This window comes from Penicillium vulpinum, assembly GCF_028829585.1.
Source record: "Penicillium vulpinum strain IBT 29486 chromosome Unknown utg000001l_segment0_segment0, whole genome shotgun sequence".
In the NCBI taxonomy this organism is placed as follows: domain Eukaryota; kingdom Fungi; phylum Ascomycota; class Eurotiomycetes; order Eurotiales; family Aspergillaceae; genus Penicillium; species Penicillium vulpinum.
In genome coordinates, this window is record NW_026643241.1 from 2,205,942 (window position 1) to 2,222,083 (window position 16,142).

A 16,142-nucleotide genomic window follows, 5' to 3' on the forward strand; every position below is an offset into this window, starting at 1 on the left:
TGGTGGTTTTATGTATATAGTTTGGCGTAGGCTGAGGAATCTGCTTGGCTGAAGTCTAAGTTGATATAGGCAATGGTGGTTGTGACGATAGTCGGGTGAACGATAAACATTTGGATATCCTCTTCGTGTTTCAAGATGGCGTCAATTGATACGTTGACATTATTGCTTCACTCCCCATGGAATAAGCAGAAAAGTAGCTGCATGTCAGGACGAGGAAGATGTGAGAGAACATGAACACATAAATATTAATAGGTGTTGAGAGAACGACCCACAGAAAGATGTCATAACACAAAAAGAAGGCAATCTACAAACAAGTTGAGATGAAGAAGAAATGGAGTTTTTTTCGCCATGTGTGCAAATAGGTATCTAGTTTTCCCTCAACCCCCATTGGCCCGCGAAAAAAAAAAGAAGAGATTCCGTCACTCTTCAAATCATGAAACGGGAAAGGATTGATCCAGAATGTTGTAATTGAAGCAATAGGTCAAGGTATGTTGTATGCTGACACCGTCATTTCACGCACTTAGTTAGTCTGGACAAATTCAGCCTGGGCTCGGGTATTCTTGATGGTTTTCTTAATCATCTCCTCCACTTCATCCCAGTCACTGGTATCAATGCGATCGATGACGCACTGGAAGTGGTCTTGGATCTTGCGAAGCATTTCCCACTCATTGCGGTTGGAAACAAATGAGATTGCGACACCAATGCGGCCAAAGCGACCAGTACGACCGATGCGGTGGAGATAGGTCTGATAGTCCGGTGTGTTTGTGCGCTGGCCGCCCGAGTACTCCTCGGGGATATCCTGAAAGCGGGAAAGTTTAGTTTTGGACGTGAAAGTGGACAAACGATGAACTCACGTAATTTACGACCAAGGAAACAGTAGAGACGTCGATTCCACGAGCCAGAACGTTGGTCGTGATGAGAACCTTGGCCTCGCCACTGCGGAATGAATCAATGACTGCGTCACGCTGGGATCCCTCTACGCCGCCAGTCAGCGAGGCGACAGTGTGACCTTCGGCAACCATACGCTTCTCGATCTCAACAGCAGAGGCACGAGTCTATACAGCGATTAGCAATATCCCCCAATCTTTATCTGAAATGATACTTACCCGGACAAAAATGATGGAGGACCCGACGGTAAGCAGTCCGTAGAGCTGGACGAGGTTCTGGTACTTTTCCTCGTCACTGTTGCAATCCATGTAGAGTTGCTTGATACCCTCAACAGTTAGCTCTTCGTGTTGGAGAGTAATCTCGTTTGCAGAAGGAGCAAACTTGCCCGCATAGCGGTAGACGTGAGCGGGGAAGGTCGCAGAAAACAGGACGATTTGAACATTTCGGGGAATCATCCTATCGGAGGGAAACTATTAGCTGAAAGCTTTTAGTGCTAGGGGTAAAGTACTTACGCCTTGGCTCGAATGCACTGGTCTCCCAGGCCTTGCTGATCAAGCATGTTATCTGCCTCATCCAGGACAAGCACCTTCAAGCCAGTAGGGTTCATGATGCGCTTCTTGATCATATCTTGAACAGTACCAGGTGTGCCAACCACAACTGAGCAATCCATCTTCGATGGGCGAGCGTTCGAATCGGCAGGAACGGCAGTGCCGATGACGAGACCTTCAAGGAATTGACCCATAACCTGAATAACACCGACAATCTGGCGAGCCAATTCACGGGTGGGGGCGAGGATCAAAGCTTGAGGCGTCATCTGCAACTGCTCTGTTGAAAGGTCGAGACGACTGAGAACGTTGAGAACAAAAGCCGCAGTTTTGCCCGTACCGGACTGCGACTGACCAACCAAGTTCTTGGGAGGGTTGCTCATCAAAAGGGGAAGAGCGCGTTCCTGGACCTTGGACGGTTTGCGGAAGTTCATCGTTGAAAGACCTTTCAGAATGCGCGCATCTCTGGAGTGTCAATCAAGTTAGCTGTTAGACGCCCATTTGCACCAGCGCATCAGTTAGTAGCACTTACAGGCCCAGATCTTCAAAGCTCTTGACTGAGAACAGGGGGTTGTTAGGGTCGGCTTGCAAGTCACTCAATTTCACCGCGACGTTGTAGTCGGGCTCCTCAAGCGCTGCTGAACCCTGCGCGGGGGCAGAGGCGCCGTCCTCCTTGGGAGTGGCGGCGACATTGGAAGAATCTATGAAATGGAAAATATAAATATATTAGCTATCAGCCGGGAATAGCGTGCGCTTTCCGGCTGGAGGAATCAGCGACGGTGGCGTGGTCTCGTTTCGTACCGGTGGGCTTCGGCTCGTCAGGCTTGGTGATGCGGTCAGCCAGGGAGCCCGCAGCAGGGGAGATGTCTTGGTTTTCAGACATGGTGGAAAAATCTGGCGGGTATCTCAGAAAACCAGAAATAGTTGGAGAAGGAAAGAAAGGTGGAGGGGTGGTCGTGGGGTAAAGAAAAGTTTGAAATGAAATGAAATGGCTGAGCCCAAGATTGGGGTCAAGATGGTGCCGACTGAGGATATCTTCAGTCAGGAGTCGGGCAGAAGTAGACGAAAACCAGAAGTCCGAGCACCAAAAAGAGAAGAGCAATAGCCAAAAGAAACAATCGAGCTCGTTCTGAATGGGAAGAGCAAAAACATATGACGCCGAAGGGTAGGAAACTAGTCCGAATTTAGTCAAAGTGGAATACATGTAATGGTATTGTAACAAATGGACAAGACACATATTAACTACCAGCAACGTGTATGTTTAGTACTGTTACAGGGACCGGCCTTCTCCCCGCCTTGGCCATTGAGCTCATTCTTCCTATCTTAATGGCCTCAGTAGCCCATTGAACACTGTCTAATTGGAGATATTGACTCCTTTGGTTGATACCAAGACAAGTGGTTCGTTGACGAGTAGTGCTGATACCAGGAAACCCCGTCTCATTGTTCGGTCTTCCATTCCCGTGCTATCCCATGCGCATGTGCCTTGGGGTCTCAATCCAGCCATGGCGGCCGCAGACGTTGCTCTCCAATTCGGAGCAGAGTTAAAGGTATCAATATTGTATGATTATGGTCGCAGATGTATAACTAACTAGATTAATTTATCTAGGATTCCTTCAAACCGGTTAACAGTTGGGTATGGTCCCAGCATCGTTCCCCCGCAACCCACCCGTCAGATCGCCCTGTACGCTTGAAACAGAGCTAATGCAAGCACGTTGTGCAGGTATCAAATGGTATATCATGGGTAGACGAGATAAACCAATTCTACCGCGAGCGCAGCGCCATTGAGAAGGAATATGCATCCAAGTTAACGGCCCTGTGCAAGAAGTACTATGACCGCAAGTCGAAGAAGATCAGCCCCTTGAGTGTAGGGGATACACCCACCTTAACCCCCGGCTCCCTCGAAAGCGCATCGCTCACTACATGGACTACACAATTGAACGCCGTGGAATCACACGCCGCCGAACGGGACAAGTTTGCATCAGAATTGATAGTGCAAGTGGCGGATCCTCTGAAACAAGCTGCCACCCAGTATGAAGAGATTCGCAAATGCCACGTTGAATATCATGGAAAGCTAGAAAAGGAGCGGGAGGCGGCATATGGCGATCTCAAGAAAGCAAAGGGCAAATACGATGGCGCATGTCAGGAGGTTGAATCTCGCAGAAAGAAAATGGAGTCCTCTTTCGATCATGGCAAGAGCAAAGCACAAACAGCATATCAACAGCAAATACTGGAGATGAACAACTATAAGGCACGACTCATTCAACTGGAAATTCCTTGCCCTAATGCTAACGTGCGGCTAGAACCTCTATCTCATCAGCATCAATGTGACAAATAAGCTCAAGGAGAAGTTTTATCATGAATATGTCCCTGAGGTGATCGATGTAAGATGAACCCACCACTCCCCATATAACTGGATCAGCGATGGTACTCATACTTCTAGGGTTTACAAAACCTCAATGAAACACGAGTCGCAAAAATGAACTTGATGTGGTCGCTCGCCGCCCAACTTGAAAAGTCATCTCTTACACATAGCACGGAGCACATGGCTAATCTTCTTGTCGAAATTCCTCGCAACAACCCGCGTCTGGACTCCATAATGTTCCTCCAGCACAATGTAACTCAATCGCAGGAACCTGCAAACCTAGCATTTGAGCCGAGTCCAGTATGGCATGACGATGCTTCAATCGTCGTCGATGAGGCAGCCAAAGTCTTCCTGCGCAACGTCCTGACTAAGAGCAAAGCTCAAATCCATGAACTACGAGTTGAGTCAGACAAGAAGAAGCGTGAGGTTGAAAACAGCAAGAAAATACGGGAAAATATCCAACATGGCAAAGATAATCGAAACGAGTTGGATGTTGTGCGGTCCATTTTCTACATGCAAGAGTCCTTGCACGAGATTAATCGCAAATGGGTTACAGCCGAGGTAGAAACAGCGACTATCATGGTAGTGGCTGGAGATTTGTCGCTTGGAGCTCAGAACCACAATTTCCGCTCTCAGACATTCAAGATCCCGACAAATTGCGATCTTTGCGGCGAGCGAATCTGGGGCCTGTCTGCCAAGGGCTTTGATTGCCGAGATTGTGGCTACACCTGCCATAGTAAATGCCAAATGAAGGTGCCGCCGGAGTGCCCAGGCGAGCAAACTAAGGAAGACAAGAAAAAGCTCAAGGTCTTGCGACAGGAACAGGCTGGTGCCATGCCTGCTGTGGATCTCGGCACCCCTGCATCTTCCACTGCCGCGCCGTCCCTGACGCGACAAAATACAATGAACTCTCTTAGTTCCGGGTATGCGGCCAGTACGACTCGATCGGTATCGAACATTGCTACTCAACCCACACCAGAAACCCCAGCAGACGAGCCCCCAGCTCCCGTTGCACAGACAAAGCCAGCTGCTACTGCTCCAAAGAGGAACCGGGTGCTAGCACCGCCTCCAACAGCATACGTGACTCCACCTCCGCCGGTTGACTCCGGCATAAGCTCGAAATCCAAAGAGCCACGAGGTAAAATGCTGTACCCGTATCAAGCCACCGGCTTGGATGAAGTCAGTGTCGAAGACGGGGACGAAGTGGTGATCCTACAACCAGATGGTACGTTGTCCTGCCATTTACACTTGATATTCACTAACAATTACACAGATGGTTCTGGATGGCTGCGTGTGCGCTCGGGACGCAACGAAGGACTTGTTCCGACCGCATATGTCGAAGCTGCCCCAACGCCATCTCCCGTGCCATCCACTAGTCCCAGTATGCCTGACCGACCTGGGTCAACGTACTCGAATTCCTCGGCATCGCTGGCGGGAAGCGCTGCGATGAAGCGTGTCGGCCCAGCCGTCGCGCCCAGACGAGGAGCCAAGAAATTGCAATATGTTGAAGCATTATATGAGTATGAAGCCCGCAGCGATATGGAGTGGAATATGGCAGAGGGTGATCGGTTTGTTCTCATCAACCGGGATAGTGGTGATGGGTGGGCCGACGTCGAACGGGGTGGTGTTACGAAGAGCGTTCCGGCGAACTACATCCAGGAGGTGTAGGTTGTGGGATTTCTAGGTTGTACTCCACTGGGCCTGCGTATATTTTATCTTTCCACCCGGTTGATCCTTGTCTGTTTGTGGGGCCTTATAAGGTTCATGTCTGTTTTCTCTTGATTCTTGTTTCATTCTCCTGTATAGTCGGCGTTATCAGTGCCGTTGCCGTCATTATTTTACATCAGCAAGGAGCATTGGGGGCATTCGTGCTTAGCATCCATTCGCGAGTCTCGGATAGAGCATAGGACGTGTTGTTTCAATTGAATCCCCATGAAAGCTAGAACTATTCCCGCGGTAGGTAGTGCAAGATACAGTAAGAGATATTGCAAACAGCATCCGAGCCTATGCCTTTTGCTCTTCCATTTTGTATATACATCAACATCAAAGCAATAAAATCATAATCATCAATCATCATGCGAGTTATTGACCAGGTTCGCCGCCCGAACCCCTCCTGTTATTGCTGCGACACAGGTGGGAAGCCAGTATCTAAATGCTCAAACCCAGTCTCAGCCGACCACATATACCTAGACCAATCCTCCACATGGAACACTTCCTCCATAACCGGCATCTCCAAATCCATATTCATATCGACCTCATTCAAATACCCCAACGCGTTCTCGCCCAGTTCTAGCGCAGGGTCCAGCGAGAAGTCAAAAGGGTTCACCCCTTCGAGCGGACTAACCATGGGCATTGTCCGGGCGAACTGGGAACTCGAAACAGCCAGTGTAGAAGACTGCAGAGAGTACGCAGGATCGAACAAGGCACCTGCCTCAGCCCCCGAGGTAGCGGGATACTCAACGGGATACTCATACAGCGAGCCCGGTGCGGAACGTGAAATGGAATCACCCTGCCCGGGACTAAGAGTCTGACTCGAGTCCATACCCGGCATAACTGACCCCGAGAAAGACACGGTTTGTCTCGACGAGGGCATGGCCGACATAGAGCCCTCCGAGCCGGACCAGTCTCCCGCCCCAACAGCATCACTGTAGATGGTCTTCCCGGGCGACGAAGCCGTCGAGATCGAACAGCCCGATTTTGACCCGGACCTAGATTTCGACTTTGTCGCAACGGTTGGGAGAGAATCCCCGCCCGCAGGACCCGAAATCGACCTCGACGGACTAGGACGTGGACGAGGGGCAATCGGGAGGAAACCGTTCGGATTTTGACGCGGATAGAGTCTTCCGTGGCTCGAGGCTTTCTAGAAAAAGAGCAAACAGCAATCAGCACCATGGCGCTTGCAATTTCTCTCCTTCCATATGCCGAAGATATGGCGTCTGTTTGGCTGTGTTTTGTGTTTGCGTTACTTTTGAAGGACATTTGAGCTCTGCGTCACGTTTTGCGCGCGCGTGCTCCATTGGAGATGTACATGGCGTTGCATTGCACATTGTACATGTTGCGAAAGGACGGCCTTTACGCTTGATGCGAATCAGTGGACGATCTAGGGTTTTTTTTGTATCAAGGTCAGTTTTTTAAGAGCTTGAAGTTTTGAGGAATGGTGGAAATATCAGTATACCAGTGAGGTATAGGGGAAAACATTAAAAAAACCAAAAATTGCTACTAACCATGATGTTTGCAGCTGGTAACACGGTGGCCCCGTATACAAGCTTCGCACGCCCACTTATGACCGTCGATAAGCATCCCTTAAGATGAGAGAGAGTTCATAGTGCGTGGATGGGAAGCAGCTTATATACCTTTTTGGCTTATAGGACTGAGGGGTCGGATATTGAGAAAGCTATGATGACACACACTATGTTTCTTGAATTTTTTCCTATTTTTTTACTTCTCCATTTTTTATTCTTTTTTAAATTACTTTGTTTTCTATAGCCTATGATTCGATAAAACCACAGCCACAAGATCGACTGAGACTGGCTCGTGCATTCGGAGGGTTCTGGTACTTTGCATTTGTGGCTTTCGGGTATTTTTCTTATGGTGATGGGACATAGTAGAAGCTTGGACCATAGTTTCATTATAGTACTTTTAAGGGAAAAACAAAAGAGTAAGCTAGATCAAAATCGAGTAAACGGGCGAGAATAGGGTTAGCAAAAAAAGTACTATAATATAGTGAGGGATTTTCGAGTGCGACAAATCCACATTCAAAGATTGTTAGATTGAATAGTTCCCATTTCCAGATACTCCAAAATACTCCAAAATACTACCTAAGATACTACCTAAGATACTAAGATACTAAATGTACTTATTAAATCTATTGCCTCATACATTTCAACTTCCTTTTAGCCGGGGAATAGTACCATAGCTACGTGTTCCCTTAGCTTAGCTTTAGGGCTCTAATTACCGCCCGTTCCACCATGCGGCTGGTGAAATCGTAGATATCGTGCCAAGAGAGAGGAGAAACAAGGGTTCTGCATCTGGAGGTGGCTGTGCTGGTTTTTCACATTTTTGAACCCATTTCCCATCAACCGCTGTAAGCCTGTAAGGTAGTCAATGTTTTAAATATGTTTCATATCTTCCTCTCTCTTTCTCTAGGAATGGAATTGTATATACTTGAACCTTTGAATTTCTTCATTCCTCTCTTCTTTTTTTTTTTAGCTCGCATAAGCTAAAAACGAGGAAAATCAAGCTCTCAGCTGCCAATCCAATGTCGGCGCTAACCGACAGCTGCCCCGCAGTATGCGCCATTTTATATATACCTGAGGCATTTTTCCTTTCCACTGGTTTCTCAACGGCAGGATTTCTCGTTTGAAATTGAAAATAATTTGGTCGCCTGTTGGGTGACACGGGAAGTGCGTGGAAGAATGGAGCAATTCCCCTTCTCTTTTTTTCTTCTCTTTTCTGTGCAACCGGTCCCATTTCATCTTGAAAAAAAAAAAAACCTGGAGAATTTCAAAGGGCTTCTTCAATATTGCTGCTTTTATCAGCAGACGTTGATCTCAGGAGCAAGCTATACTCTCGGATAATGCTTTAATGCTTGTCAAGCTGTCTTCCTGCTGACCGAGATTGGGATCGTCAAATCTGTCAGCAATGAAACGGCTCACGAATATTTGAATTCTCGTAACAGATCACCCAAAAGCCTGACAAGAAGGCGAGCACATTTGAAAGATAAGGGCTGCCTGAATTGTCTCTGACTGTACCAAATGAATGAGACCGAATACTGCCTGCAATCATTCGTGTGACATTTGGAATCCATGTTGACTCGATCGCTGCAGGTTAGCATATCCAGAGAATATGATACTGGAAGACCAAGACCAGCACCAGGTGCGGACACCACTATTTATATGATTATCCCAGTATTCTCCTTGGAATGAGCAATGTTATCCAGATTGCAAGGGTTGCTAGAGATATCCGTGCAGGAAGAGCACCCTGTTCGCTGAGTTATATGGCTCATATCAATATATCGCGCCTCCAGGCTCAGATCGGGTCTTTCGTTTCACCGCATAGTCGCTGCTAAAAACTTAGTTACACCGACTGTTGAACAAATGTAGAGTTAGCACCTCGAACCAGCATTAATGCATATCTCAACGTCTCGATTTGGTTGCGGTGTTTATTGCGATTCCATACAATCATATCCATTCTTATCTCACTCCATGTCAATCAGAACCTTCAGGGTATAAGGTCGAGGTCTGAACACGGAATCTAGACCTAGGACAAGGGGGTTATAGCCCGCATGTGTTTTATTCTTATTTCGAGTGCGGATTCCGGGTTACACGGATACCGTGCTCTATCAACCGTTGTAGCCTTTATAATAGAAGGATTTCACGCAGTATGTACACGTTGTGTCACGCATTCTCTATATCTACAAATATCATTAGCTACCAGACAGCAACCTAGTCTAACAACATGTGAATTACACTTATATCCAGTCAAGTACAATTGTTTCTCTTCCCGCACCTAGCATCAGAACCACAAATACATAAATCAGACAGCAGCCATTCCATTCTCTAGGGAATGCGCAATGAAATATCTCTTTGGAGAGAAAGAGCATGCTGCATTCACAATAGAAAAGAGTGGACTGGAGAGAAAGGAGGAGAGATAAGAGAGAAGAGATCTAGGCTCCATGGTCCTAAGCCCATGGGCGAGCTCAGACCACCCAACACATCCATCAACTCATAATTCCACAGGCGAGTCCACCCACTGTCTCGTCTTAGGATCAAGACACTCTTTCTCCGCCTCTTCCCACTCTCTCCTAACCAAATCCGCTCTCCCCTTCGACCGTGGCGTAATCCTCGCCGGGAACTCTTCCGGCATACAAACAAACCCTTGCGTCAAACGATCGGGATCAGGCAAAACCGGCATTCCCGCAGCATTAGTGTCGGGCGTAATATCGAACGCCCACAGAATGCGCGACATGCCCAGGAACAGACTTCGCTCGGCAACATGGATGCCGGGACATATACGACGCCCCGCGCCAAAGGTGAATACATCCCGCTTCGAAGGGTCGGGGTTTGCCGCGGCATCTCCGAAGCTCTGGTAGTCGTCGCGGTACCGATCGGGATTGAAGACTCGTGGGTTGGGGTGACGGGCCGAGTCCATGTGAATGCCCCACACGTTGTTCATCACGCCAGCCCCCTTCGGTATAAAGTACCCTTTGTACTCGTCGTCTTGTGTCACCGCGTGTGGAACGGCGCCCAGGATGGTCGTCGGCATCCATCGGACTGTTTCTTTCATGCAGCCTCGTACGTACTGTAGTTCGGATAGGTCGTCCATGACGGGTAGACGGCCTGGACCTATTACCCTTTCGATCTCTTCTTGGGCTTTGCGTTGAACATCTGGGAATAGTAGCATGGCTTGGACGAAGGCGTACAATGTGCTTGATGTAGTGTCTGAGCCGGCTTCTAGGAGACTTCCAGATATATATGCTGCTTGGTCGTCGCTGAAACCTTCTTCTTTCTGTGCTTTGTACATTCCTACGCAGAAGCATGGCTTGATTGTGTTCTGGTGGACCTCTTCCTTTGCTCGCAGCCAATGACTCAGATACAACGCTTTCTCCTTTTTGTGGAGATCTTTTGCTTTCTGTTGTGCTGGGAGAAGGAATTCTGGTAGATTCCGCAGCCACGGGAAGAAATCGATGATCGCTGCTGTTCCGGTCTGGTTGAGGTCTGCAAATTCCGAGAACCCGTTGAACAGTTGCATCATTTTCTCGTCTTCGTATGTAGGTGTGCGCCATCCGAAAACCATCGTGGTTGTGAGCGCATTGGAGTATCGTCGAATGTGCTTCAGGAAACCTTCTGGCTCCGTCAGGAGCTGGTATAGCATTTGCCGATTCTCCAACATTTGGTAGGGTAGATATTTCTTGGATGTCGTAACGTTAAGCAAGCCATGCACCATTTTGCGAAACTAGACTCAAGTTAGCATAATTATCGCAATACGTATCAGAGTTATACCTACCCCACGCCAGGTTGGTCCATAACCCTAAAGATGGAAGTGGTTAGCTATAAGATACATCCGAAACCCATTTTCTCGGTCCCATGGCCTACCATCATCAACATTCTGAGGTTACCGCTGCACAAGATCTGGCCAATGTACATCTCTTGTCGGTCTGAATATATACCACTTCTTTTATCCAAAAGTTCTTTGACTGCCTCATCACTAGACAGCACAATCAGACACTTCGTGCCTAGCATCAAACTGTAGATTGGGCCATATTCACGTGCCCACTTCTCGAATTGAAGATGAGCGTCTTTGGATGGCATCTGAAGGTGATAAGTCAGTTCGAAGTCTCTCATCTAGAGACCCTTTGTATCACACACTTGATGAATGTTCCCCAAAAGGGGCAATGTTGGAGGACCCGGGGGGTAGTTCCTTGGTCGACGTCCAACTCTAAGAACGCGCGAAAGAAGCAGGACAGCAATAGCTGCCCCTAGTACCGCGGTAATTGGTAACATTTCGGATATCTCGGGATTATTTTTCACAGCCGAGGGAATCGTCAAAGCTGCACCCCTAAGAAAAAGATTGATATTCTGGTCAAAGTACCCCCAGAGACATCCGTTGATGTATAAATACTGTTCCTGGGCCTGTATTGACCTGTTTTAGAATAGCTAAACCTCAGTATATTTGTCGATCTCGGATGTCAGAGTGGGGTACTTGCGGATGCGGAGGTGGGCGTCGGAGTGGATGTGGGAGAATTTTTACCGAAATGCGTGGTTGCCCTTCACGCTTTCAATAACCATACAACCTATCATTATGAAGCAATTTGTCGATGAGAGGCTATTAGGAGAGGTCTATGGAGATGTCAATATGCATAGTGTGTGAGTTGAGATTGTCGAAGAAGCTAGGTTCTAGACTACGGAATCTAACAAAGGTCCTCAAAAGGAAGTATGTTGATACATCACAGAGTTACAGCATTGAGTATTTAGTTTATCGCAACAGACATTTCTGTCTTCCCCGGGTTTGACAGTGACATGCCCATACTGAGCACTCCCGCTGGTGCTATTTCATAGACGAAGGTCCATCAGACGTCCTCGGTTACTTGGCCAGATCCCATCCGAAAGCCTATGTGCGATTCAGGGCTAAATTTGCGTCATACCAATTTAAATACTAGGTAGATCTTTGAGACCACCGAATGAGAGTAGGTGATAGAGCAAACCGAGAAGACTGCGATCACATATCAGACCCAGGATGTATAGGAATACACCCCAGTTGTTATACAGGTGGACATACTTAACCAGCGTACCTATAGAAAGAATACATGTTACATTATAAAAGCGCCGAACATTTCGGTGAAGGCTCCATGGGCTCTTTGGACAGTTCGAGGCTGCTTGTACGTTGTAAGAAAAGGCTATATTGCCATAAAATATCCAACTTTCTTCAACCAAGTAATATGTCACCGACTTATATGTATAATCGAATCCGTAGCCTTCACGACCTTGTATGCCCAAGCCATTCAGAAGACAATGCCAAGTAAAGTAGAAGAGTTCGAGGGCACCGAAAATAGCCACGCAATACATAGCTGCAAAGTATTCCTTGCCTCGGGCTGTAAACTCGAAAATCAACGCAAGCTCAAAATTTTTCCAACTGATAAGCATCTATAGTTCTACAAGAAGAATAAGGCAATTTTGGCTTGATGATATGATTTGTCTATGCCCAACCAATAGCCCCGGGGGCCGGAGGACCTCTTGGCGTAGAGTCAGCAACTTGCGTCACTTGGGCATTCCAAATCATAGAATCCGGTTGCCTTTCGGAGCGACTATACCTTAGTTCTGGCTGGATTCAACATCCCGGGAAATGGCATTGAGCTCTGTGGGTTGTTATAAAGTAGATAAAAGAGGGTAGACAACTATTAGTATCTCTCCACTTGTCATCAATTCGGATAAACAATGCTTAAGTCCGTGCCAAGACACTCAGCCACGTTAATACGTGATCATCCAATGAGCGCCAAGATGTCATCCGCATGGGCGAACCCTGGAATCTACAATGAAATCTAAATCTAACTTCAGACTACTTGCTAGTATATATATAATAGTTAGATCGAAACTTAAATATCCTTGGACGTCTCTATATAATTAACACCCCCAAAGCCGCATCTTCAGCCTACTCATCCAGCAGAGACTTCCGACCCTTCCAAGGCTCCTTCTTTGACCACAAGCTAGGATGTACTTTCGGCCACTATTTACCGCATTCTTTGTTCTCCTTTTCGGTTTCCAGGCTATAGGCGCGACTATAGGAGTTCGGCCTATGCGGATTTCTAGGCCGGACGATACACTCAGAGCTACAACTGAGACGATACAACCTCCACCAATCCACGATTCAGCATCAGCAGCTGCTCTTCCCCCGAGATCCGAACACGAATATCATGACGCGAGAGTCAGGCTCCACGAAACAACAATCGACTGGAGAGAAGATGGACCTGAGTCTCTCAGACTGGAATCAGAACGTGAGGCCGGATTTCTTCCAAGTTCCTATGAGGAGAGGTTAGTAAATGCAGCATCCAACTCCCATCAGCTAGCCACTAACAGACCTTGCCAGTGAATATCCCTCACTACAGCTTTGGCCTTTACTCAAAATTTGTGTCGTTTCAGCAATAGCGATGTGTGTTCTCAAGATCGTCCGGGACTTGAAAAAACAGCAATGAAAAAAAGCAAAGCATGACATTTATTCATTTCTTGTAACGAGACGTCTGAATTGTACAACAAAACCGGCTTTCAAATCTGGAATGTCTGAAATCCCATAATCAGATCATTAATCTGCCGCATACTAGTTTGATCATATCGATTCAGGATTGGGTCCAACAGGCCCTTGTCGAGTGGCTCCAACTCATTCTCCGGCTTAGATGTACCAAGTACCGCCAATCGATCGGCCATCAGGTGGGCTAGAAGCCAGTACTCGGGAGCATAGCGGCAAAACCCCATTCGTTTCCAGAGCTCCTCCGGTTGGATGTGATGGTCTTCGATTGTCGTGTGGGGCGTGATTCCTTGGGGGAATGTCGATGAGAACAAGTGCCAGATATCTCGCCAGTTACTAAGTGCGTTTCGTATCGGGTCTCGGAGTTGGAAGCTGCCCACCGCGCTGCGGAATTGGAAGATTTGTGAATGAATTGCTAATTACTATAGATTTAGCAAGGTTGATTATAGGGAAGGGTTTGATTGTAGCTTGCCTGATGTTAATGCGAATAAATTCAATGGACCTAGAGTAGCGAGGAGGTGGCGTATATTGACAGATAAATCGTCTTTACATAACGACTCAAATGACCCGCGGAACGAGATCGTCCAGTAGAGACTTCTTGCGGGCAGGAAGAGTTGGAGCTGGTGGTGACATTGGTCTGCTGTTGTCGCTTGGAAACAAGCTTCTGGTGTTGCCATATGCATTCTTATTTCTTTGATGACCATCCGTGGAGGAAGGTTGTTGAAAATAACAAATGCTGAGTCTAGTAAGAATATCCAAGTGAATAGACTGTGGTTCCAGAGTATCAGTGGCTATTTCTTCAAGCGCAATATTGAGACTCACCGGATGAGTTCCTCCCTAGCTGCATATTCTTTCCATTCAAATTCATGACGGCCTAGCTCGCCGTAGTTCAGATGTCTCGCCGCTGTAATTCCAATATCACGAGCAGTCTTCGATGCATTAATATAACAATAAGATACAAACTGGAAGTTACACTTACAGATACCAACGTAGCAAAGCGGTAACGTCGAATGCGACTCTTGCTCGCATCCGCGCCCTCCCAATTCTGATAAAGACAGACTATGTAGGCAGCCTGTACAGCCTGAATCTTGCGTCTTTGAATTACCATATTGCCGGAGGATTGGCAGGTCAAATCACTGTTGAAATCGTCGTCAATGAAAACCATTTCTTCTACACAGTTAAACCAGGTGCGTGCATCTTCGTTATCGGGCATATCAGGAGATACACAGGCACCTTTCAATAATTAGCATCTACCAACCCTATAGTACGGGATTGTCTCACCAATTAGAGCCATTGCAGCTAGGAGTGTTGGCTTCGCTGCTAGCATGTCGAAGGTAGGCCGGTGCACAAAGTTCACATTAGGATGCCATATTGCCCAGTAGAACCCCAGGAATCTTCTTATGTTCGAAGGAGAGAAGAATTGCAGACATGCATCCTTGAGTGCTGATGACCAGTCCAAGCTGACAGAACTGTTACGCGGTTTGATCGTGACCACTTCTTCAATTAAGAGAAGAATCTCGTGTGTCTTCAAGGAAAGTGGATCGCTGAACCAATTCAATGGTAAGTCGTTGGCTGGACTTGTATCACTATTGTTTTCCAGTATCAAAGGAGATGGAACATCCATGCCTAAGGTAGACAGTGACACTATTCTCTCCTGTAGCTGAGACATGATTTGCTGGTCTAGGGTGGCGGCAACTTGTTCTCTTTGCTCGTGGGTGCCGCAATCAAAACTAGACACTAAGCCTGTGTTGCTAGTAAATTTGTCCAGAAAGTGCAGCGATTTCCGGGTGCCGTTATTAGAAATAGACGGTTCGAAAGTTGCCGGGCTTTGGGGAGCTAATGCCGAAAAGTCGAGCCAAGTTGGACTGGCGCATTGCATAGAGGTTGGATCAAAGAAGGTACTGGTCGGACTTGTGCCGAAGTTTTGCAAGTTCTCCATAGTGAAGCCCCATGGCATCGTTGTATTAGATGTCGATGTTGGTGGTTGGAATTGAGGATTCATATTTTGGTCGTTCGAAATATCCTTTACGGGGCTATTCTGGCTTCGCGATGATGCCACTGCGTCTGTGGCATACCAACAATGAGCACCTCTTTTGGCGCAGCCGTGGCATGGTTGATGGGAGCTACAGGCCTTTTTCTGACGAACACAACGATCGCAAGCCCGTCTTCGGGTACTTGCTCTCGGGGTGCCGCCATCACAGGTTCGCATATGTCTCTTTAAAACATCAGCGCGCTGGAAAGCCCCGCCGCACGAATGGCATTGGTATGGCCGTTGTGATGTATGAGAACTGATATGTCGAAACAGGTGTTCGCGTCGCTTATATCGCTTGGGGCATAATGAGCACTCGTATTTCGGGGATTCTGATGTCTCGGGGGTTCCTGTTAAAGAATCTTCAGTTGACATTTTTGGATAAAAATTTATTTTGTTCTAAGTCTGGGGGAGTGTTGAGCACGCGGGGAGAGCAGTGGGGCGATAAACGTTAGGTTCTGGCACGGATGCGTTGATCGGTAATTAATGTGTGTCGGTATATGATTCTTTGATTTCTTTCACATATGCCGACTACCTAGGTATCTACCTTGTCTTATGCTATATTGTACAATGTGGTATT

General features: G+C 47.3%; 6 protein-coding genes across 6 annotated transcripts; 2 read left to right on the forward strand and 4 right to left on the reverse strand.

Moving 5' to 3' along the window:
• Window positions 1-520: 520 nt before the first annotated feature.
• Window positions 521-2,316, reverse strand: dbp5 (ATP-dependent RNA helicase DBP5; the record flags this gene model as incomplete). The annotated part of the gene is made up of 6 exons (XM_057248519.1): window positions 521-799; window positions 855-1,055; window positions 1,107-1,344; window positions 1,401-1,898; window positions 1,966-2,134; window positions 2,235-2,316. The coding sequence occupies 6 exons, from the start codon at window positions 2,314-2,316 to the stop codon at window positions 521-523; spliced, it is 1,467 nt and encodes a 488-aa protein (XP_057112951.1).
• Window positions 2,317-2,935: 619 nt separating this feature from the next.
• N7479_000822 (uncharacterized protein) lies at window positions 2,936-3,768 on the forward strand (the record flags this gene model as incomplete). The annotated part of the gene is made up of 3 exons (XM_057248520.1): window positions 2,936-2,980; window positions 3,040-3,066; window positions 3,154-3,768. 3 exons carry the CDS (start codon window positions 2,936-2,938, stop codon window positions 3,766-3,768), a joined length of 687 nt encoding a protein of 228 aa, XP_057112952.1.
• Window positions 3,769-3,909: 141 nt separating this feature from the next.
• Window positions 3,910-5,463, forward strand: N7479_000823 (Fps/Fes/Fer/CIP4 homology; the record flags this gene model as incomplete). Its single annotated transcript, XM_057248521.1, has 2 exons — window positions 3,910-5,020; window positions 5,069-5,463. The coding sequence occupies 2 exons, from the start codon at window positions 3,910-3,912 to the stop codon at window positions 5,461-5,463; spliced, it is 1,506 nt and encodes a 501-aa protein (XP_057112953.1).
• Window positions 5,464-5,911: 448 nt separating this feature from the next.
• N7479_000824 (uncharacterized protein) lies at window positions 5,912-7,095 on the reverse strand (the record flags this gene model as incomplete). Its single annotated transcript, XM_057248522.1, has 3 exons — window positions 5,912-6,655; window positions 6,762-6,895; window positions 7,020-7,095. 3 exons carry the CDS (start codon window positions 7,093-7,095, stop codon window positions 5,912-5,914), a joined length of 954 nt encoding a protein of 317 aa, XP_057112954.1.
• Window positions 7,096-9,519: 2,424 nt separating this feature from the next.
• N7479_000825 (cytochrome P450) lies at window positions 9,520-11,297 on the reverse strand (the record flags this gene model as incomplete). The annotated part of the gene is made up of 4 exons (XM_057248523.1): window positions 9,520-10,749; window positions 10,801-10,824; window positions 10,890-11,105; window positions 11,163-11,297. The coding sequence occupies 4 exons, from the start codon at window positions 11,295-11,297 to the stop codon at window positions 9,520-9,522; spliced, it is 1,605 nt and encodes a 534-aa protein (XP_057112955.1).
• A 2,256-nt stretch (window positions 11,298-13,553) lies between these two features.
• On the reverse strand, window positions 13,554-15,937 carry N7479_000826 (putative C2H2 transcription factor; the record flags this gene model as incomplete). Its single annotated transcript, XM_057248524.1, has 5 exons — window positions 13,554-13,948; window positions 14,036-14,301; window positions 14,356-14,462; window positions 14,513-14,766; window positions 14,815-15,937. The coding sequence occupies 5 exons, from the start codon at window positions 15,935-15,937 to the stop codon at window positions 13,554-13,556; spliced, it is 2,145 nt and encodes a 714-aa protein (XP_057112956.1).
• Window positions 15,938-16,142: the final 205 nt, after the last annotated feature.